The following is a 24,758-nucleotide window of genomic DNA, read 5'->3' on the forward strand; positions in this document are numbered from 1 at the left end:
TAACTCAAGGTTTCTGAATATTCAGTCAAAGTTAGGACGTGGGCTGAGGAGCACAGGAGGAAAAAAAGGGATGAACCAAGAAAGAGGGGAGGGCAAGCCTGGTGAGCAAGGCTGGGGACTGCTGGTGCTCCTCATGGTAGAATAAATGGGTGTGGGGCAATGGCTGCTGGTGGAGGGGAGGAATCAGTCCCAGAAGTGTTTGCTTCTTCCCATCCCTCAGCATCTGACTGTGACAAAAGCTGGCACTTGTCTCCCTCATCTGAGCAGGACGTGACATTATGGTGCAACTGCACAGCTTGTGCAAAGTTGATTGCTGCCATGGAGGTTACTTTATCAGCAGCCGAACCACCTGGTTTAATACTGACGCAGCTATTTCTATACCTTAGTCATTTGTGAACAGTCACTTCAGTTTAAAATACCCCCCGCTTAGGGAAACAAGTTTTGGAGATGTTGAATGAAGTTATCACATTGGGCTGTACCCGTCAGATAAAATGAGTTCTTGCCTAAAGGAAATGTGAACACAATTAATTACAAGGTAAAACTAAATTATTGAAACATTAGACTTGTGTTATTTTAAAGATACAAAACCAAAAATCTAGAGATAAAGTTCCCATGGCAACCTTAGCTCTGTCTCCCTGTGTGCAGTGGATGTGTACGTATGTAAATGGGATCATGCATTATCATGGTCAGAGTGATTTAGGACTTGCTTATCAAGAAGGTGTTAATCAGACCAAAAATCTCATCTTTAAAAGTGATTTATTCTTGCCCTTTCTCTAGCTAAGTGTTGCAATGTAGAGGAGATTTTGAATTTCTGTCCAGTCTGATAAGTATTCATGCTAAAACACAATGTCTGAACAATCCATATCTTGTCATAATTCTGATTTATCATTTTTCAAATTTAGCTATGATTGTGACTAACACCCTGAAGTCATGAATCTCAAGAGCCAGTAAGATGAAATTGGCATCCATCTTTCCAGTGACCTCACTAGTATCAAACTTTTGATTATACATTGCACTTTGATGCTAACACTTAATACTGCAGAGCTAATTTCACCCATAAAGTTTTTTTAAAAAAGGATTAGGCATCGTTTGCCCATCCATCAAGGATTATGGAGGATGCAGCAGTCTGGTGATGTAGCAAAACCATCTCCAGTCCTCCTGTATCACTGGAAGGAACAGCATTTCTAGCAGGCATTGACATGAGACACTCCCTTCATCCCTTCATCTCCATCCCCCACCTTGCCCATGTTCATTTTTAATGAAATGAACACATCAGCCATTACTCTCATAAATGAACAACTTAAGTTCATGGAGCCTCTCATGGAGCAAGGGGACTGATGGTCAGGGTGCAGGAGGTGTTTTAGTGCTGATATAGGGAGAGATTGACAGCTGTAAGAAATTTGAGCTATTTTGTGCAGTCAGAGTCAATACGGGAAAGTTGTGTGAAAAAAACCCACATATACTCTTGTGAAATGTGTCTAGATGGTGAAGGCATTAAGGGGTACTATTCATGTTTATTACTGTCTTGAGATTTAGTGAATGGCATGTTCATGGTAGTGAGCTTTACAAGTATTATGTAAAGTACTTTTCTAAACTACAGCTTGCGCTTTTTTTTTTTTTTTTTTTTTTTTTTTTTTTTTTTTTTTTTTTTTTTCTGTAGCTGCCCTGTATCTCTATTTTCAGTGACATAATTCTTCAGGGTAGTGGCTCAGAAAGAGGATTAATGCATTAGAGGAAGAACTGAAGGTGTGTCATTTTTCCTATACAAATAAATACACATCCTGCATCTACTGAATATGACCATATTCTTGCTGAGCTGTTGTATAAAGTCAAAAGAGATAACATTATATATACATAACATAAGCATAATGTATGTATAAATGTATTCTGAACAGATTCACAGAATAATACGAAGATTTGCAGGCTTCTGAAATCCGAAAGATATAAACCTAAAGTCAGAAGTAAGAGTTGTCTGTATTTAACAGCTGTGAATATATAATGCAGATATAAGTATTAACTCACTGAGAATTCATCTAAAGAGAACTGAGAAATATCAAGAAGGAAACTTCATGCATATTCTATTCTGTTATCATTGGGGGGATTTTATGTTAGAACAATTAAATTTGGGAATGACTTTAAACAGTGACTCTCCTTTAAATTTAAGAAAGCTGGATCTACTGAGGTAGAGCAATTATTTCTGTTTTTTTAAATATACACTTTTCTCCTTTGAGTCATGAGGTCAGTGTCTAATACTTAGCATCCTGCTAAAATTAAACAGCATAAAGATTTCCTGCCAACGTATTTCTACATTGGTATATTTTAGTTAGTTGGATATAGCTCAAAAGCTAAAATGTATATTTATACCCTGAAGGCACTCAAAAATACAGCATAGATGTACTCCCCAAATGTCTTTCACCATCATTACTTTTCATTTGTTTGTATTTTGTTAGAAAGACAGGTTTGAAATTAACTTTAAAATCAGGTGGGATATACTTGCAACAAGCCTCATGAAAGACATCTTTTAGATTAGTCCTCTCTGAGATAACCAGTGAATGCCTCTGTGTTCATGTCAGATATAGTCTGTGGGTCTTGGGAGGTGACATCACATTTCTTTGGTTATTCTCAGCTACCTGAAACCAGTCATAATCTAAAGGAGACCTCTTGCAAGTGCTGTCAGAACTAAGGGGATGTGGAGCACAGTTCACAGAATGAGTTAAAAAAAATAGAGAAAATACACAAAGGAGAGTGAAACACTTCAAAGCCAGCCTCACCAGGGCTGAAATTCTCCAGGAAGGTGGAGGATAATGAAAGCAAGACTACTCTAGTATTGCAAGCAGTGAATGCCAGCAAAGGGCAGCTTCTTTTCTTACAATCACTGTTTTGAAATCCTTGATATGTTTGACAGTTTTTGTTGCCTCAGCCAAAAAGTCTATAAAACTGAAGTAAGGAAGGATGAGGAATGTTCTCTACCCCACAAGCAGGAAATATCAATAGTGGGTTTAATCAGTGATACAAAAGATTGAAAATACTCTGTGAGTAAAGAGCCATTTGGCATTGCTGGGGGATTGAGTGAGAGACCACATTGGTTACACGTGCATTGAGACGTAAGCGTAGTCTCCTGTGCACCCCACACAGCCGATCCTCGGCGTGGGCCATGAACACGTGGTGACTCTATATTCTGTATTGCATACACTCTGTGTTTGTTTTCTCCCAGTCATTCAGCTGGAGCTCTGCCAAGAGCTTGTCCAGCCTGCTTAGCTGTCCTGTAGCAGAAAATAGTGGAAGAGGGATTGAGTGTGCCCAAGTCACATCCCAAGACAGCTCTTGTGATTGGGAGGTAAACAAAACTCAGGAACGTCACTAAGAATTCCAAAAGGAAAAATGTAAGAATTTGACAAACAAAAGAAGGGACCAAGTCCAGACTGAAGGTAGTGGGTGGACAATTATACTCTGATTGAGAACCTCAACACTGTAGAAGAGGTAAGTGCATGGCATCACAACTCTGCAGCAAGAAGCATGCAGAGTTCCAGAAGCAGAGTTAGTTAACAGAAGCCAACCCACTGGGTGTCACAAAAGGAAAGATGTGAGAAGGAGGATGGATTATATTGCTTTGCAAAAGTTGGCAAGAGCCAACGAAGTGTTTTGTTCAGATGAATCCTCATGGGAGCAACGAGCAGCAGTTCATTAGCAGATAAAACCACTATTGAACTGGAAGTAAATGTGACATTGGTGAAGTTGGACATGGCACACACCCCATTATGTTGCCAGAAACAGTTTTCATTGTTAGAAAAGTATAGGCTTGAATACCAGACAATAAATTTACTACTGATGGTAAAGGAGTTAAATGCTGCACCTATTGCCATTAGAGAAGCGTAGTCACATCAGTGTGCAAAAGCTAAACAGGGAGAGAGCTCTCTGAAAACCAGAGCTTACTTTGGAGACCCCACATGAAAAAAGTATTGTACTAACTGGATGGATGCTCAGTACATTGGAAGACACTTGTCTTAGAATGATACTGAGTAAAACATACTTCCTTTACTAGCTGAAAATATGAGAGCTCCATTTCCTCATCAGGAAGCTGCATTCCTAAGAGTGAAGGGAACGTAGTGGAGGTTGGACAAGTATTCTCCAGGAGTAATAAACCTGCCAAAACACAGATATTTAGCAGCATTTAAAATGCCATAGAGTATCAGAGACATCCCCCAATGTGTTTATGATAGATATGTCACCACACCTATGGGAAACCCAAGCCTTTCTCCAGTGACAGCTGAAGGCCAAGCAGGTCTCTCCAGTACTCAAATGGCATAAACACCCTCATCTCAGCTGATGAGCATGGTTACGGTCTCCAACAGCATCAGAAGGCACAGTGGAGACCAACTAATCTTCAATTCACACATTTGGGTAAATATCCCTTACCCCAAGGATCGGCAGAGTAATGTTATTAGCTCTGGGAATGATGTTTTCGTCAAAATTTATACCAGATATTTTTATTAGCTTGATGCATCATCAGATACCTTAGAAAAACAGTACATTTATGCTTTTTCCATCCCTGGAAGAGGCTTTTTCCTTTTATTGCCATTGGAGTTGTGCTGAACAATGTAAACGTTTCCCTGGGAAGCACATCTGTGATACCCTCACAAACAGTAGGACCTAGAAAGGTTAGAAAGCCATGAGCAGAAGCTCTCTGGAAGTAAAAGTGGGCTGCTGGGTCAAAGCTGAACTAAAATCTGGTTTATGTTATATTTGCTTTTTAGGGGTACTGGTAGATGATAATATTGATCCATGTTGACACTCATATGCTCAACACACATGGCTTCTTTGAGGGGAGAGCAACACAGGGACATTAATGTTTTAATCTTACTATAGAGTTTGGGAAGCTGGGAGAATTAGAGGATCTTATTTCATTTATGACCTTCATAAGTGAAATACTGTTTCTTTCAATCCTCTTATCCCACTCTGTGAAGCCTGGAAATAACTTTGGCATGAGAGGTGATAAAGACCAAACAGTTTGCTGTAATACAGAAGAATTTAGATTGTCCAGTGCAAAGATCTCATGCCCCTGTTACTGGGAAATCATCTAATCTAATAATGACCACGAACCAACTGCCTAAATGGCTTGGGAAATACCAATTTTTTCACAGATAAAGAACATTTTTTTTTGGCGTATGTTAAAATGTATGATTCATTAACTGAATATAAACCTGTAAGAGAGATACTGGTTGTAGAAAAAGTCTCTCATGCATTTGACAAAGGTTCAGTAGTCCTGAGCCTAAATTTGTTTCCTAATAACTGGAATTTAATAACCAGTCTGGTCTCAGAGGAGGTGTTCACAGAAGCTGCCAGAGCAGATTCAAGGTAAGACACTGGAAAATTACTACATTTGCCAGTGGCATGTATTTAACCCTTATTACCAATTTTGGGAAGAATGCCTTGTCACAGATAGACATTGGGCATTAGAGAGAGGATCTCCAAAATGTTACAGAATAAATATATTAAAAGGAAGGTCATTTGGAGTGAACAATCTACAAGACAATGTGAGAAATATATTGAATTGGCTTCAGCTGAAGAGCAGTAGTGCTGACCTGAACTCTTGCAGGATACACAAGCCTATATGATACAAAAGAGGCTCATGTCAGTTATCAGAATAAAATGGCTCCTTGGGAAAAAAAAAAAAAAAAAAAAAAGGCCTTTATTTCTTTATATTGTGGGGGTGGGAAATCCTATGTATTTGTACTTGACGATTAGCCTTACTTTATCAGACAACACTCCTGTGAAAGAGGAGCTCATGCATATCAAATCCTTTTTTGCTGTAGCTAGTACACCTGGCTGAGTGAGAACAGACCACAGTTTACTGAGCATGTGTTTAAGTACTTTTCAGTAACGGTTTAACCATGTAATCTCTTATCCCCATGATTCCCTGTCTAAATGGCTGGTGAAAATAATGTGAAAATACCCTCAAAACCACTATAGCAAAATCAGTCAAACTGTGATCCATATTCAGCAATTTCAGATTCCAGATTGGCTCCACTGAGGTTGTCATCACTGATAACTCTAATAGAAACCTAAAACCAGGTATATTTGCATTGCTAGAAATCACCCCTGAAGTCACTGGAGGCTTGCAAATGGGAAAAGACATGGCAAAATAATTGATACCATTTGAAGTCTTGGATAGTCATACTTCAGGTATCGGTATTGTGCACCTCTGAGAGTAGAAAGTGTCTGTCTCTACACCGCTCAAATGAAGGTCTGTTTGCACAACCTGGCTCATATCCACACTGCTTAAGTCTGGCCCCTTCAAGAGCAGTTTTGGCCTGGAAGGAGCCAGCTGGAGTGACCCAAACCAGCCAGGGCTTCAAGTAACATCTAACAGTGAGGATGGTGATGGTCCAGGCTAGAGCCTGTTACTCAGCCCCTTTTTTTTTGGTGATACAGCCATTTCCAGGAGTAGTGGTGTTACAGTATTGCTGCAGGTTGAACTAACCAGCACAGGCAATGGCTTGAACAGGGAGCAACCAAACCAGGTGGGGTTATATCCACTTGACAGCACTAGTAAGACTATTTCAATTGAGATAAGCTGGACAGAAGCAACAGCTCTGGAAGTCTCCAAACTAATTATACTCCTCTGGTAAGGTTACTTATTAGATTGAGCAAAAGTATGTTAGCTTATACAGCTGGTGCTTTTTAAGCATGGTTTTTGGGATGGGAATGAAAGGCATGCTTTGGGGACTGTTGTTTTAATGGCTGAGTTTCCCAAACAGTAGAATAATATCTTGTTTCTAAACCCTGAAGTAAGTAACAGACAAAGGATGATAAAGATCTCTTAGAAGACCCCTGGGCAGCAAGTGATAAACTGAATGCCACAGGAGCATCAATCAGCTGAATTAATTTTATCCATTTTATGAATGGAGCATAATACTAGGGTTAGAGAGATGTGGTTTTGCAATAGTTATATTAATATTTGTTTTTATGGAGTTAGTTAATTGGAAAAAGAGGTGTTTTATGGGTTGACAGTTTAGAATAAACTGTCAGTAGCAGTGAAAAGTAGTAGTTTAGCAACAGAAAAAGCATATACTTGGTAACCCACATGTGAAGGACTGACAGTTCTGGTCTTGTCTGATACAGTTCTTTCACTTGGTTCCTCACCGTTCTTTTCTTTCACTTGTTCCCCCCCCTGCTCCCTTTCCCTCCAACCCATCCAAAATAGTATTAAACAGATACTGACATTATATACTAACTAACCAGAACCATCCTTGATGCTTCTATGCAGGCAGATACATGTATCAGACTGCACTGAACTCCAGAGACTTCTTTGGACCAAGCGATGCTCTTTTCCTCACAAACCCTTTGTTTTTACAGAAGCAATTGGCTTAACAGAAGATAAAAGCAGTGATTTTCCTGGGCTCAAATCCCAATGTAGATTTCTTTTCTGTCGGTTGCACTCATTCTTTTGAACCCTTCTGTGCCTGTGCATTACTGTATGGCTTTATAAGTTCCAGTTTTATTCCGTGTCACAAATATTTGTGTCAGTCAAATATAATGATACACGATAACAAGTGTAGAAGCTTTAATTTAGTTATAGCTGCCACTTGACAAAGCCATTTTTTGGTGGATTAGGAGATGAAGCCAGAACTGTTTTAAGCACAAACAGAAAAGTTGCTGCCTGTTTTCCTGGGCCTTCATGACTTTACTTTTGCTTCAAATCAACAGGGAATGAGACATGTAGGCAGTCAGATCCTGACTGCAGAAATTCTAGATGCAGCTCGCCATCCCAAACCCCACATCCAGATCAAGAATTAGAAAGGGAGGCCGATCGTAACGTGGTTATTATGTAAAACATATGCACCAACCGAGGCATTGTGTACACTACCATAATTATCCACTGCTGACAATGAATACGCTGGTGCTGAATGTGATTAACCTGCAAGCACAGCCAAGAACTATTCTTGTTTCAGAAAGCTCATGTTAAACCTGCCTGCTTGTGAAACTGCGTTCAGCGCTGCTTTAATTGCACCCATTGCTGACACACATTGTCAACGACAAGCATTTCTCCTGCTGCAGACAAAGGTAAAACGTAAGGATGCTGCAGTGAGCCAAAGCCTGAAAGCCTTCAATTAGCTTGAATGCTCAGGATTTAAACTACTGGGGAAACTTTATGTCTCTGGCTATTTATTATTACATACAGCATGTTCTTGGAAGCCACTCCACATTTAACAGCAGTTAAACCCATCTGCTGCTCCCGAATTTTCATTTCATTCACAAGCCTGTTTTAAAAGTATTTTTGGACTTATCGCTAATGTGCTATCAACTGTTTATTATTCTGTTGTAAGTTGGTAAGAATGGCTCAAATTTTAAAAGGAAATTGTAGCCTCCTATATATTTTTGAGCTTTTCATTGAAACTTGCCTTCCCTTTCATTGTCTGAAATAATTGAAATTTAAAGTTTAAAAACAATATTTTTTTTTGCCACAGAATTTCATCACATCGTACTAAATGCCGATTTTAGTCACTAGTAATTGCATATGTGTAAATTCTGCAGAATTCATCTAGTAATTACATCATTGGCATAAGGAACAGACTTGAACTTAGCACTGTGATCACAGATACTATTCAGTATATTGAAGTTCCTGGAAGTGCAACAGTTTTTCATTGCTTTATTTAAAAACACTATCACAATTTTCTCTACACTTCTTTTCTCCCCATGTTCATGTTTTATTACCGTTACTTGGCATAGCAGTACTTCAATGCCCTCTACCTAAGATTAACAAGAATTTTGTAGTTCCTTGAGATTTTAATGGGATCTTCACCTTACGAAGATTTTTTTTTTTAAACACAAAACGATTTTCCTCAGTTTTCTTTGTGTGTGTATGATACTGTATGATTTTCTTGTATGAAGTAATTTTTGTTGGACCAAGGGACTTCCCAGTATTTAATATGGGCTTCTTTTTTTTTTTTTTTCTTTTTTTTTTTTTTTTTTCCCATGGCACTAAATTGATCCTTCCTAATTCATAGATTAACAAGTCTTTCCAGACTCTAGGTATATTTAAACTCTTCTGAAGTGGAACACTTAGACACTGAAACTTGTTTGTCTCGAGGTCTTGTGTAAAACTTTAACTGGATTTTTAAAAGCTCTCCCAAGGGATCGTAAATGTCATGGTAGTTCATAACATTTAAAGTATCTTGAAACTTATTTTTCTTTTTTAATAAAATAGCAGGATATTCCAATTTTCTATGCAATAACTCCCAAAATCTTATATTTAAACTGTATATTTATACTGAATAATAACTAGTATTGATGACAATGTCTGTTAGAAAATAGAGGAGCTCCTTACAAAAGAAAAAGACTTTAAGGTGAGATTCAGCTGTCTAGGATAGGCATCTAGTGCTATTTTAGATGTCCTGCAAGGGCTGAGATGTGCACTAGATGATGACTGTTAGAAATGACAGAGGGAAATCCATACACTTCTGAAGTAGCAGCTGAAGACAAAGTGATACCTTAGTGCATTTAATGACACAAGACATTCCCTATTTGGCAAACTGAATCATACCTTTCGGGCTGTCACATTTGTAATGTACAATATGATGCCTGTGAAGAATGCTGTTTATGAATGCTACCTCATGGGCACTTGAGTAGAGTTTATTCAAAAGCCTAGTTCTACAAAGAGGATTACATTCCTACATTGTTTAGAGCATTTAGTGCCGTTCATACGGTCTTACTTTGAAAGCAAGCGTATATATATATATTTAAAGAAAAAAAACTAGCAGAGAGGAATGTGCCTTTTGCTGTTAGCTTACTATTAATCATTTGGTTCCCAATTAAAATTGTTGAAATTACCAGGGAGTAAGCTTCTCATGGATGAAAGCTATGGAATGGTAGCATGTAGGGCTGGAAAGGATTTGTGTCAGTGTCTCAGCACTGAAGAGGCTGAGGATGAGGCAGCTAGAGGCTTTTTTCACAGCAGCAAATTTAGGATGATTTCTCTAGATTCTGTCCTCAGTGGAGACAACTGATTGCTATTCCCATGTAATATCCTGGGTTTGGTATTTCCTAGGTTGTGATTTCTGAATCCCTCATCACTCTTCTTCTTCTGCAGATTTTCTTTGCCTTTTTCAGTACCTATCTTAAAACATAGTACACCCAAAATGGTACAGTTCTGCCAGTGTCTCATCATCAATGGTTACAGCACAATAGTTATAACCCATGTCCTTATACACAACGGTCATTCTGTTCCTTACTCACTTGGTGTTTCTTCCATCAGAGCAGTGCTTGCTCCTCTGTGAGCGTTTCTTCTGTTTATGAGCCACACATTCCTTTTCAAAAGCCTCCAGAACCAAATCCACAAACTAAATTACATAAACACAGAAGCTCGCTGTGGTCAAAATGCATCATCCTCGGTGGACTTGTCCTTTAAATACCTCCCAGTTGCTCCTGGAAGGCTTGATCTTGATGTATGGGCATCCATGGCCACTCCTTGTGCTCTAAAAGAAGCTATTTTAGATTTTGTCATGTCAAAAATCCTGTCCATATGAGCTCGATCGAATATTTAGACCTCAGTTCATCCCACTTCACTAGGTGGGAATGCATCCTCCAAAGAGTAACTCAGTGCATTTAAGCCATGAGCCATTCTCAGGAGTTTCCCATGTCTCAAAGGACTCTGCTCCTAGCTGACACATCTAAATGCCTGAAGTTTGACAGCACCAATATAAGCCTCAGTTCTTAAGAATAGTTGTATGACAGCAGTGATCCTTTTAAGAGGAGCTAGAAGGGTTTTTTTTCCTTAGACTATACTTAACATTAAAACCTGTTATACCTTGAGTTTTTTGACAACTAGTAGCCATTCTTTATACCAACAATGTTTCAAGACTTCCCTGAATGACTTGTTGACCCAGTGGTTTTATATTTGCTGTTAAAAAAAGACTTCATCTTGCAGAGGAGAGTGAAAAAGTGTTACTTTTTTATCCTTTTTGTTTTTAAAAAAATTGTATTCTTTAGTAATACAGAAAAAAAAAGTCTCCGAAGTAATATACTGCAAGGTGGTCAGCACTACATATGCGTCGTAGTGAAAATGACCTTTGTAAAAATGCTTTTCAGTACCTTAGGCATTAAACATTCTGAAAAAAAAAAAACAAAAAACCAAAACCAAAAACAACAACAAAAAAAACACCAAAACAAACAAACAAAAAAACCCCAAAAAAACAAATTATTGGATGCATAGCTACAGACATGGTAGTTTTGCTCTCAACAAAAGCTGTGATCCTTGAAACGTTAGTCTCCCTTTTACTGACAGAGCTCTTCCAGATTGTTGTTGTTTGTTAAGAACTCGTGTTTTCTACAACAGCATTGACTCATGCCTAGGTGGGAGCCTGAATTCATTGCAGATTTTCCATTTCACAAAAAATTAAGCCTGACGGTCATTAAAAGCAAATGTATAGTCTCCTACTGTTAAAACTTCACAAATGCATAGTGATAATTAGAGTGGGTTTAAAATTTAGAAGCAATGGGGTTATTTCTAATTTTAGCTAGAAAGAGGTGGACTGTCAAGAGAATGTTTATTTATTCCTTATACCCTTTTTACTTGATTTGCTAATAATTACTTGAGATTGATAGATGTTGCATACTAAAAATAAACTGAAATACAGTAGTACATTGTTAATTCCTGTAAAAAAATATATCCCTTGCTTGTTCTCCCTTGAAGAATAAATAGGTATTCCAGAGATATTTATAATCAATAATATGCACTCACATTTTGAATATTATATAATATAATGCCATTTCATTTTTGTTAAAAAGTGTCTGGGCAATGCAGCATGTGTTAACACCAGTTTACAGTTTGAAGGGAATAGGTGCCATGTCAGATTATTTCCCAAAGCATTTATAGCAAAAGTAAGCCCCCAGCCCCCCCAAAAAAGAACCTGGGAAGCAAAACCACACAACTAAGTACCGTATGCAAACACGATGAAAAATCTGAGTTTGGAACGTGTCCTGAGTAGATGTCTCTATGTACTTCCAGAAAGGCCAAGAGGAAGAAAATCCCACAGGTAGAGGCCTTCAGCTGGGACCTTTTCCTGAAATGGAATGGACTAATACACAGGTGAGAGTAGTGAATTTGGCTGTGAGAAGTAAGTGAGGAAAGGAAACAGTTTCTGGATTGCTGCTTCATAGTATTGCAAATTTTTTCTCACCAATGTTCCCCTAGACCCAAAAGCACCTGTTTCAACTAAAAAAAAAAATATTTGTGTGAATCCTTCAATTATTGCCAAGATGCTGTGGCATGTAAGATACTTCAGCTACGTACTGATCAAACAATTTGGCCTATCAAGAAAACAATTTTGTCCTCACCTGACTGTTGATATTTGAGGAAGTCGACGATACTTCATGGTAGCCAATGGAGAGACTTTTCCTGAATGCGGTTCTTCTCACCTGTTTTGGATGTGTCCTTTAGATGGAGGTGGGTCATGCCCTGAAAATGATTGTCTCTCTCCATTGTCTAGACACTCTTTGCAATCAAATAACTTAGATGTAAATGTCTAGACTTTAGATATCATGTGGTCATGAAAATTTCACTTTTAACTTTTTTCTAAGACAAATAAAAAATTTCTATTTACTGTCTGTTGGCCTTGCAGAGATACAATCAGTCTCTAAGGTATAACAAGCAGGACCAACATGGGATATAGGACAGGAAGACTGAGTATGTTTATGTTGAATAGTGCTGCTATCATGGACCTGAAGAGCCTGAAACACAAGACAAGAGCTTTGTTAAAGATTTTTGGTTCTTTTTATCAGAGTTTTTGATAAAGGAGTTTTCATTGAAAGCAGTAGTACAAAAAACCCCTCCAAATCAAACAAACATGCCTGTGATGCTATTGCACCAGGATACTAACCTCCATAAATTTCTGTTATCAAAATATTCAGTTTAGTTTATGTTGCGTTTGTGTTCTCAGTTTTCAGTGTATGACCTCCTGCCATTATGATAATAGACGTGTGAGAAACTTGATATTTTGGTTGTTTGCCAGCTGGGTCCTTTGCAATCTCAGGAGGAAGAGAAGGCAGTTTAAGATATCAGGATAATGCACACTAATGGGATATTTCTGGTCAAAGTAGTCTGAAATGATATATTGTTGATGTCCAAATTGCTATCCTTTGATTTCGGAGTTAACAAGACACTGGGATAAATAGGGCAGATGACAATTCTTAGTGACCCTTGCACAGCTCTCTGCCAGCTGGACATCAATTTGTGATGGCTTAGGATGTCTAGGTAATTTTCCTAAAGGTAAGGGCCTGAAGTATGTGGTACTTAAAGTGGCAACCCAGGATGAATTCAGCGGCAAATATAATGGATAGGACCCTTTACGGTATATATCTGGACACTCAATTTCTGCCTCCTAAGATTCTGTGAAAGGTTTAATGAAGCTTATTTCTTATTTTATTTTGGATGCACATAACTAATATTTGCTGCTTTTTTGGAACACCAAAAAGAAGTGGTGAAGCTAGTCAATCACTGTTTAATTAATCATGTCGTTTATTCATGCAAAGATGAACAGAAACTCTGATACCTCTTCAATACTGAGTGGCACACAGTAGGAGGGAAATGCTGTTTGCTCTTTAACAAGCCCATATGGTGGTAGGAGATCCAGTGTCCCTACTATGCAAACAGCACTGAATCTTTACAAGCATGTTAAACAACATCTGCCAGTGATAAAATAAGTAAAGCAGAAGGTTCATTGCTTGATAACTCTCACCTAAGAGCCCTAAAAAAGGAGGATTTATTGAAATATTGTTTATATTCTAAAGAGATGGAGTGTGAGTATCATGCTATTATTCTTACCTTTTATTTTCAAATAATGCTGTCAGCCCTGGAAAAAAACTATTGGAACGATTAATGAGGATTTATCTAAGAATAAATTAATAGTAGGAATATATTAATGGTAGTCAGCATAGTTTTAAAACAAAGCAATTATGTTAACTAAACTTCATTTCAGAATGCAAATTTGCTTAATGGATGGTCCTAGGTGTTGTTTAGGCTTTTGTAAGGCATTTGATTTAATTTGACATTGTATCTGGTATAAATAAATAACAGTATACTTTATCAAAATAATATTCCTTAAGGACTGACATCTCAAAGGACTAGACAGTAATAAATGACCCTTACACAGAAATTTTGAGGGTTAGGTTTCCACAGTTTAGAACTGGATGTGAACAACATATTTCAATATTTTCACAAATCATTTGGAAGGCAGAATGAATTTCTGGAGGGTTAAATTTGCAGATAGATGATCCAAAGATTGAAAAAGTACAAAAAAAAAAAGAAAACACATTAGTCAGAGCAATTCACTTGTAGTCTATCCTGGTAAACAGAGCCCACACAAACAAAATTATTATTACCTAGAAGTGTTGCACAGCCAGAAGGAAGTGATGCCAGCCATAACATACACAGAGGGGACCCCCACAGTGGAAATAAGTGACAGTAAGAATGTTCCAGAGGAAAAATAAGATAACTCAGTAGGGCTTGTACTATGAACTTTAAATGTTGTGGGTTTGTTTTTGTTTTTTTTTTTTTTAAAAAAGGACAAAGTTAAGAATAATATGGAGGTTTCATTAGTTTGTGCAACAGTGAGGTTATGGAAATGACTGTCAAGTTTTGAAGTCTATACTTTTAGAAGATATTAAATATATATAAAGAGAGGGAAAAGAGAATAGAGTGGAGAAAAAATTCTTCCAGAGAGAGATGTGACTTAATGACAGCGTATTCCTGTGTGGAGACTGGAAATAAAAGGATTCTTCAGAGTAGAAAGGAAAAGCAAAATATGTACCAGGGTGAGAGAAAACAAACGCTGTGCAGGAGTTTTTAGCAGTAAGAATATAGGAAAAACTATCAAGGGAAGTGGTAGATTTCAATCTCGTTATGTTTTCTAGATTAGATGCTTTTCTGAAATAGATATGCACACTTCTGTTTAAGAAGTTATCGATGTCAGTGTTACGCGCTGCAGTACATTAGTCTAACCTCAGTGATCGAATGATCCGTTCTGCCATAAACCTTGCATCTTTTAGGTGGCTCTACTTTGCTCCAGCAAGAGACAGCAACACTTCTTCAGCACAGGAATGTGGGATTAGGTTATAAAGTTGAGGGAGATTCAAGTCATATAACTAATGCAGTTTATCACCTTCCTCCCCAGCCAGTAGTTCAAACAAAGAAACGTGGAGCTGTATTACTTGGTCTAATGAGAGCATTTACGTCCTTTTTCCTTCCTTCCCATAGATCAATGGAGACTAGCATGGCTTTCCTCATTTTACATTTTATTTGGCCTCAGATTTGCAGCTTGCATTTTAATGCAACCACGAATCAATCGATCTCTCTGCAGAAGCTTGAAGGCATGCTACATACAGCTGCCTTTGTAAATGTTGCTGTTGGCCGCTTACCTGGAAAGGCTCCTCACAAAAAATAAGTGACATCTGTATTCTTTGTCATCCACATTTTTGTTATTAATGTCTCAGGGAAAAAAAAGTCACAATATGTTATGAGATCATTAAGTTCACTTTGTTGTGCTTTTGTTGAAGATACATCTTTTTTTTTTTTTTTTTTTTTTTTTTTTTTCCCCCCTTTTAAATCCATATTACACCAGATCATATAAAAAGCTCAGTACAGCCATCTCCTGGCCTACATGTGTGGAGGATGAAGTTTGAATCCATCCAAGATCATTGATTTATGGATTAATTTTCTATATTTGATTTGTAACCTGTATTACCTGAATTCTGATAAAAACCAGCAAGGTTTGGTTGAGTGGGTTTGATGTTGTCTCAGTGCTGTGTGGCTGCCATCTACATATCAGTGATATTTTGTATAACTGGTTGAAGATCAGATGGTCTTTAAAATGAGATTCTAGACTTAAGATATGTTGTTTCAGTCCTGGCTTTGCAACTAGTCTTTTGAGTCATCTTGGGCAGTTTGCTTCATTCACTTTGCCTCTGTTTTCTTACCTGTAAAAAGAGAGATAACATTTTCCTTTCTTTTGAAAAGTGCTTTGAGAGGCATCATACTGCCTGAAGAGGACTTCTTTTATCTGCTTTAAATATAACTAATTCTTTATTGTACAACCATTACATGTATTCTGAGTGGTGAATGATATGTTCTCATACAGTAATGTTCTAGAACATTTAGTGATACGAAGAAACTGAGACTCACTAGTCTACAAGTCTGTAGATGGAGTGATCATCTTCTAGAGAAAATATTATTAAAACTAGCTCTTTTTTGGTCCCCCTACTACACCCCATTCAAGCATTTCTTTTCTATCTCCGTGCTTTGACTTACAAGTAAAATGAACTACCTTCACTCATTCCCATCCTACTCACCTACTTATCTTTCACTGGGAGAAAGTGACTGTCCTGTCCAATTAAGCAAGGATAGAAGGGTCCTTTGTTCAATTGTGAAGTCTTAAAAAAAAAATAAAATTTATAAATTTTGTTCAGTTCACTAGCAAAGTCTGTCTTTGTCTATGTCTAAAAAAAATTTAATGGCTGGGTAGCTACGTGTCTATTACTTTGGTCAGTTCCTGATGAGAACTGTTGAGCAGTGGTTTATGTCTGTTGTCTCTTGCTTTACACTCAGACTGGAAACTCTCTGAAGCTTGGCCACTCCGTTTTTACATTCTGGATTTGCTGAAAGCCTTCAACACTAGGATTCCTGTCCTTATCACTGACACTGAGATGTTATAACAATAGATATGGGGCTAATCAGAAGTTAACTGTCTTCGCGTAATCTTAACTTTTCAACAGAGAAAAGGGAACTGAGATCCTGTACTCCTTATTGTAATGTGAAAAAGGCAAGTAGAGAACAAAGGCAGAGTTTGAGTCTCAAAACCTGATTGTATTAAAGTGGAATTTCTCTGATGTACAGATCCACTTTATTTGTGTACTCATGGACATATTTATTAACATAGCTATTTAGCTTTTTCCCCTGCTAAGTTTTCAGAAATTAGTCTTTGCTTTCGCCTATATAACCCTATATAATTATGAACTCACTCATTTCTCTGTGAAGAATTTTTGTTGCTGAAAATATTGCATGAGTATCAGGAAGTCTAATTTTGACCGCTGTTTCTAGATGAACAAATACTTGCAGAGGTAGACAACATTTGAGAGGCTTTATTACCAAAGATCTTTCTTCTGGCTTTAATGCTACTGAAAATTGTCTTTGTTGTTAAAAAACAGGAATTTATTTACATGTAAAAGGGACACCTATTTGTAGGCAATCTTTTAAAAGTGAAAGTCTTTAAGTTGTTGTGTGGCTTCTATTAACAGTCATCATTCATATTTCTTATAATATTAGAAAAGTAATTAGGTAAACTGTCTGTAGTGGCCCCAGCAGACACATTTTATCTGAAGTGATTTATTTCTGTATTTTACTTTCCTGCATAGAAGAGTGCTCACTAGAGCTTCCAGTTACCAAAACTGAACCCTGGAGTCTTAAATAATCTTACATCTCCTCTTCAATCTGCAGCGAAGGTAACTGCTGTTTTTAATCCTCAGTTAAGTAATTCTCACATACTTTCCTGCAGAGATCTAATATTAATATCCAGATAATGTAAAAGAAAACTGAATATACAGATAGTAGTTTTGCTCAACAAAGCTGAAGAAAATAGTGGTAGCATCAGTATTCTGTGTTGCTTGCCCATGTTATATGGGATAAAGTGAGTGCTGGAGCTTGAAATGAGTTTTTCTTGATTTTTTTGACTCCTGTGATGTAATGCAGCATGGGCTTTTTAATTTACAGCAACAAAATAGTTTGGGGTTAAATGTTACAGAGTCAATGAAGAAGTTGTTCTGCTTTTAATTGATGCTGTGACCTACATTGTTCCCCAAGGCACTACAGACATTTTTCAGAAAAGTCTCCTGTTAATTATAATTGTATTCTGTGGTGCTGGGTCAGTTGTCATTTCCATTATATAAACTTTATAAAATAAGGGGGTTTAGTTCAGTTATTTTAAATCACACTAGGTAAAGATTTACCATTGAGGCTGGTAGCTCAGGTATGTTTTCTGAGATGATGGTGGCTCCAGTCTCAGAGTCCCTTCTGTACAAATCCTTGTAAATTTTGAGTTCTCCACGTGGTACCTGTGTAGTTGTGCAGTTGCTGAAGCCACTTCCTGCATTCTTGAGAAACAAAGCCGAAAGTGCTGTATATTTGTGTCAGCTTAAATACCCATAGCCTCCTGTAGTGCACATATGTGGTCCTGACCGTCCGCTAGCCCTGGCTTCTGGAGGAAGCCCTGACCTCCCCGCACTGCTGAATATACTCCGTATTTCCTCCCAGAGGATGCCACGTCCCTTCATGTGTCCTGTGGTCCCTATATCATCTGCCTCACGGAAACAGTAACATGTATATTTGGTAACTTGGGTGAAAGATGTCATACATTAGTGCAAAGAAGTCAGTCAGCCCTTTTTAAGGAAGAGGAAATTTATTTCTCATCCCTTGCCAGTAAAACTTAACAGTTGCCAGACTTTAATTATAGACCCTCTGCATTCCTACATAGAGAAGCTTATGTGGTCAAGTTATAATAGCAGACCGTTCTTAACTTCCTTGAGAGATTTCTTTTTCCCTCATGACCGACATAATATTTTTTATTTTTATTTATTTTTTTAATATCAATTTACCCTGGAGGGGGCTAAAGCATACTTAGTTCCATTATAACCTGCTTACTTGAAACATCTAGGATTTCTTGATTACTTAGGTATAAAGTCAGCTTAGGTTAGATAAGCAGCTAGCTATCATGAGAGCTACAAGTGCTTCCCAACTCTGAAAGACTGACCCAGAGCTTCTGAGGCTAAAGAATCAAAAAAGCAACAATCTGTAATCTTGCAAGTTATTGGACAATCTTTAAATTGAGTGAAGTCACAATTACACAGCAGTAAAGAGCTGAGACAACTTCAAAAGTCTGAAGTCATAGTCTGAATTCACTGCCTTTTAAGATCTTTTAAACTTTTTGCAGCTAAGGGTAATTTTCCTTCAGAAACATAAGTGCTTTGACTGCTTCTGGAGACAACCACCTTATTAAATACTTAAAAATGTTATTTTTCAAAGTTAAAAAGTTGGGATATCCCTGAGCATTTGGAACAATTGATGTAATTATTTAGCTCTGGGCATAAATTCAGAAATTAGTCATATTCAACTTGTAGCTTAAAGTAAAATAGTTATTGCAGTGGAATAATTTTTCTGAGAAAATAATTTGTTATATCTTGAACTGTACTCCCATGTGCCTTTACATTGATGCCTGCTGCATCGGTAAACTTTCCTACTTAATTTTGTAATTTATTCAATCTCGAATTTAAGGACTGAAATTATTTTTCTCTTTGCCTCATACTTGCAAATCTTCACCAATTCAGAAAAGCACAAAGAATGTCATTAAATATGACCTATATAAACAGTGTCTTTAATTTTATTGGTAATATATGCCCTTTCTGTAGATAGCCCAAAGCCTGTTGATCATATAAACTGTTTCTAGGAGGTTTTCAGCAACAAATGGAATTCTTTTCATATGTTATTGAAAAAGTATTTCCCAGGGTAAAAGTGATTATGATAAAATTATATCTTTACATTACAGAGTTGTGTTTCATGAAAAAAAATCAAACTGTACTTTTTTCTTTCTTGGTTCAAGAGAGAAATGTAGAACTTTCCATAACTTCAAGTGACTATGCCTCTGGAAAAAAAATGTTTGGTTTACATTTTTTCTTGATGATGGACTCCAGTTAAAAACTTGTTTTTATTCAGACCCTTTATTCAGTGAAGTACTGAAAAGAGATATAGGAATTTGTAGACAATGTTAGATAACAAATAAACAGGTTAAAATAAAAAAAACTAATTAACTTGTCTGGCCTCAGCTTCTACCATTGGAGATTTTTTCTGCAGTGCCTTTTGCACCCAACTCTCAATAACAAAAAAAGCAGAACTTTTATCTTGTTCTTGCTTACAAAAAAACCCCCAAAACATTGGTACTGATTGCATTACGAATGAGGAGTGACTGACTTTAGTTTAATCTGTAGCTAAAGCCTGTAGAAAATTTAGACATTAAGGAGGAGTTGAATTCCATAAAGCACAGACAATTAAGATACCTTTCCATGTTCAGCATCCTGAATGTGAGCCAAACACACTCTTTGTTCCAACTCTATTTAATAAAAATAAAAAAGTTGCTTGATTGTCTAATTCAAACAGAGAAAACCTAGAGAATTAAAAAAAAATTATATACTTTTACTATAGGTTGGTTTATCTACAAGGCAGAGTATATTGTTGACAGATAGAATATGTATAGCTTCTTTACTACTTAAGCTTTCAGTGCTGCTACAGGTTTTAATTATCATTGAATGAGCTGACTTAGATCTTCCCACATGCATATTAAATTGTAATGTATTCTCCTTACCTAAGAACAGTTATAGCTCACTTTGGCCACAGGTATTTGAAAATTGCAAGTTTTGTTTTGACAGGTAAAACTTATCCTAGTTACATATTTATAACCTCAAAGAAGCAAGAAAATATAGCTCATTCTTCATTTCTGTCACATATTCAAAGGTTTCTGTCCCTTCTAGTGACCTTGAAGGCCTCCGTCCCTTTAGAAATACACAATTTGGCTCATTGAAATAAATTTCCAGTGACCAGTTTCTTCGATTTTGCTTAGAAGTTCTGTCAAAAGAATTGTTCTTTTCTCACCTTAAATTGTTCTTAAATTTAAATTCCACAGAACTTCTAGATCCCAAACTTTCAAAGCTCCCTTTGAAGGTTTCTAAAAAAATAAGGGCCTGAAATGATTTCTGAAATAATATAGGTCCCGAGCTACCTACTTTAACTTTGAAGTTAGTTCTACTTTGAGATGGAGTTGGACTACATGGCACAGGTCACTTCCAGCCCAAATTGTAATTCTGTAATTCTATGATTCTGTGACTTTCACTGAAATTTATTAGGGATTGATTTTGGAGAGTGAAATTACAGAACTAAACATTGGAGGCATCCAAATTACAAAATTTCAACCCCTGTTTCCTAGCCACACCTTTGTCAATGTTTAGTTCATCTTTTCCTTTCCTGTTTCATTTTCACTCCTACAGTGCTGACCTGCTTTATTCTGGTGTATGTACAGATTTGTAAGAGAAATAATAAATGTGTTACACTCACAGAATCAGAATTACAGAATCATCTACGTTGGTTGGAAAAGACCTTGAAGATCATCTAGCCCAACCATTAACCTCACACTGACAGTTCCCAACTCCACCAGATCCCTCAGCGCTATGTCGACCCAACTCTTCAACCCCTCCAGGGATGGGGACTCCACCACCTCCCTGGGCAGCCCAACGCCCAACAACCCCTGCTAGAAAGAAATGCTTCCTAATATCCAGTCTAAACCTTCCCTGTGCAACTTGAGGCCATTACCTCTTGCCCTATTGCTTGTTACTTGGTTCATGAGACTCATCCCCAGCTCTCTGCACCCTCCTTTCAGGGAGCTGTAGAGGGCGATGAGGTCTCCCCTCAGCCTCCTCTTCTCCAGACTAAACCCCCCCAGTTCCCTCAGCCGCTCCCCAGCAGACCTGTGCTCCAGACCCTGCACCAGCTCCGTTGCCCTTCTCTGGACACGCTCGAGTCATTCAATGGCCTTTTTGTAGTGAGGGACCCAAAACTGAACCCAGGAATCGAGGGGCGGCCTCACCAGTGCCGAGTACAGGGGTCAGATCCCTTCCCTGTCCCTGCTGGCCACGCTAGTGCTGACACAAGCCAGGATGCCATTGGCCTTCTTGGCCCCCTGGGCACACTGCTGGCTCCTGTTCAGCCGGCTGTCAATCACCCCCCAGGTCCCTCTCTGACTCAGAAATCTTAAAATCTAAGCCAGAACTTGTAAAGAAAAAATAATCTATTTTTCGAGGAGCTATTCATTAATCAGTGGTAACAAAGCGTGCAAACTCAACTCCTTCTTTCAGAGATTTTCTTTCCCTGCTTTCTTTATCGCTGTTGTGAAAACTGGGAACTGGAGAGTAAGGCAATAGCATCACAGGAGCACAGAATGAAAAGGCAGGCCTTCTCCCAAGATAGTTTACAAATTAAGTAGAGGGAAAAATACATGAAAAAAGATGAAGTAGAGAAGAAGAGGTAGAAAAACATATTAAGAAAACAACAATTATGGATAATTTTTAATTAATTATTACTCCAAAGAAAGATGACAAGTTAGTAGCTTCGTGGGATGTTTTGCTGTCATATTCCAGGTGCCATTCCTGGGAACCTGGTGGGAAACTGAACTTGCATAAGATCCAGTTTTGCTCTGCTTTGGGGGAAATCTCTGAGCCCTTGTAACACATGCAAAAAGAGTAGGTGTTCACTTACATAAGGCATCCAAAAGTACCTACTGGAAGTGGACACAAGGCCATTGTCACATGATCTTAATGTACCAGATGCTTTAGGAAAAAAGGGATAGAACTTCCCCTACCATTCTGAAGAATTTATTAACACCATTTTTACCTCTGCAATGCAACTATATGGGGAAAAATAGTTCTTTCCACTGTGAAGGATGTAGGTTGTGCTCCCTAGGCCAAGAGGTAGTGAACCAGCCTGAATGTGTACTAACCACACATTTTCCAGGTGTTCATACTCCTGGCAGCAACTACTTTTCATTTCTCCTGCAGATGCATTAGCAGGGCTTTCACAAGGCCATTTCAATCAGTAATGGGGAAAAATGCTAGATCTATAATAAATGGCTGAATCTTACTGACTCTTCCCCAGTGTAATGGAAAAACAGGACAACTGTAATTTGGAGATGTTTGGAGTCTGGTAACAGCAGGTAGAAATTTTACCTACGTTTACAGAGTATAAAACCCTTCCTATAACTTTTGAGACCACCAGATGAGTTCTTGAGTTACGAATCAAGAATTTTTAAAAATCTTTTGAGGGTTTAGTATTTTCTGCCTTTCTTCCTAGTAATTCAGCAGTTTAAATTAGGTCATTGCTGAGCAAATTCCAAAGTTTTTCTATGAATATCAGCACTTGCCACCTTTAGCTGCTGGGAGAGAGGTAGCTTTTGAACAAGCAGTTGATCTTAAAGAGTGAAACCTCTCTTCTTAGGTGAGCTTTCTAATAGCACTTTTAAATGTTTTCCCAAGGCCTGTATATTGTTGGTAAAGAGGATGACTTATGATGAGAATGAGTGACAATGAGTATATCAGGGCAGAAGACAAGGAGAGATTGATGACAAATTACAGAAACAGACATGAAAAGGCTCTATAGAGAGGCACCAGATGGGGGAGTGAGTCTGAACAATGTGGAAAACATATTGGAACGGAGGGAAAGAAAGAAATAAAAAGTATTAATAAATTGCCTATGGAATAAGTGTCTGCTGTTTGCCAAGTAGAGGATATACAATGGCAACTGGCTAAAGTTCCTTTTCTCTTGCTTTCTTAGTTTTGTGTTGACTGTATTTCATAAAAATGCAGCAATAATCTTCAGCAAGACTAAGATTGAACCACATCTAAATCCATAGAGTAGCTTTTATTCTTTAACATGGGAAAACCCTCTAAAGAAAGAGGTGTCCTGAGTTTTGTTAGTGTCAGAGCAGATAACACCAGCAAATTCACATAAGATGCAGGTTTGAAAAATCAAGTATTATATTATCTAGTGAAGCAATAATATATATTATCTAGAAACAGGACTTTACATGGCAGCTGTCTATAAAATCTTACAGTATCTGTGCAGCTGTAGTGGTATTTGAGAACCATGATTTCGGAAGTAGTTAATATTAAACTGTGAAAATAAAACTTAAAGTTACATCAAGCTATTGTACATACTGCTGTTTGAGTCCTAGAAATTAGTTGGGTGGTATGACACAAAGAGGCCGCATAAACTGTGGCAAAACACGGGTTTTATCCTGGCTTAATCTTTAGGTTAACAGGCAAGCAGAAATTCTCTATGCCTTAGAGTTATGTGTGTTGTGCAATTTGTCCTTCATATAGATCTGTCTTATTATGATGTAACTAATTTTGTTGGTCTTTTTCAATATTCTTTTTTTAATGTTTTTTAAGATAATGAATGACTCAAGATAAAAAATAGGTTTTATAAGTGGAGGCTCAACAGGTTCATGCAAAGGGACTGTTTCAGAAAAATTAATATACAGGACATTTTTACTGTTTCTGCTCTTCTATGAATTTTCAGATCTCATAAAACAGACTGCCCTCTAACTATAAACATGACCAGGCATCTCATATTCTGGTTAAATAACCCAAAGAATTAATTATCCAAGCAACTGTCTGTGACTCTTCAATAACAGTGGATTAAAGAACTGAAAACTCATCTAATTCCGTTTTTTTAAGAGCACATGAGAACTCATGCCCTTGGCATCAACTTTTTCCTTTTCAGTGGGACTGGCTACTAGCGCACAAGCTGTGCCAGTGTAAGGAAACAGGCTGTTGCAATATATTCTTAGATTGCTTCAAATAATTAAGTTCTAACTTTTTAAAGCTAATTCTATGAAAGAATAGCATGAAACCCTATCGTTTAACATTTGGTTTGTGAGTCAAATATTTAAAATAAAATGCAGCTTTGAAATAGTGCTCCGTATTACACTGTCCTGGAGGCATTTGTAGGAAGTTAAGAGGTGTCACATAAATAATGCCAGAATTTCTTGAATTTGATGTTTATGAAAGGGCTGAAATATGACCTATTAAAAACAGTGGGTTTATAGTTGTGTAATATAACCAGCTAAATTATTTGCTCAGAATAATTTGATCAGCTGCTTTCCCCACCCCCA

General features: G+C 37.5%; 1 protein-coding gene across 18 annotated transcripts in view; it reads left to right on the forward strand.

The window, feature by feature from the left end:
• Positions 1–24,758, forward strand: part of DLG2 (discs large MAGUK scaffold protein 2) — a 1,035,190-nt gene that overhangs the window by 390,437 nt on the left and 619,995 nt on the right. For 10 of the 18 annotated variants that reach the window (XM_026841744.1, XM_026841762.1, XM_026841771.1 and 7 more), the window contains one exon: positions 12,008–12,088. The exons of the other annotated variants lie outside the window; for them this stretch is intronic. In XM_026841744.1, coding sequence (XP_026697545.1) covers positions 12,008–12,088 — 81 coding nt within the window. The remainder of the gene's footprint in view (positions 1–12,007; positions 12,089–24,758) is intronic. 18 annotated transcript variants of the gene reach the window in all.

This window comes from Athene cunicularia (genome assembly GCF_003259725.1).
Source record: "Athene cunicularia isolate RWA chromosome 1 unlocalized genomic scaffold, athCun1 chr1_part1, whole genome shotgun sequence".
NCBI lineage: Eukaryota > Metazoa > Chordata > Aves > Strigiformes > Strigidae > Athene > Athene cunicularia.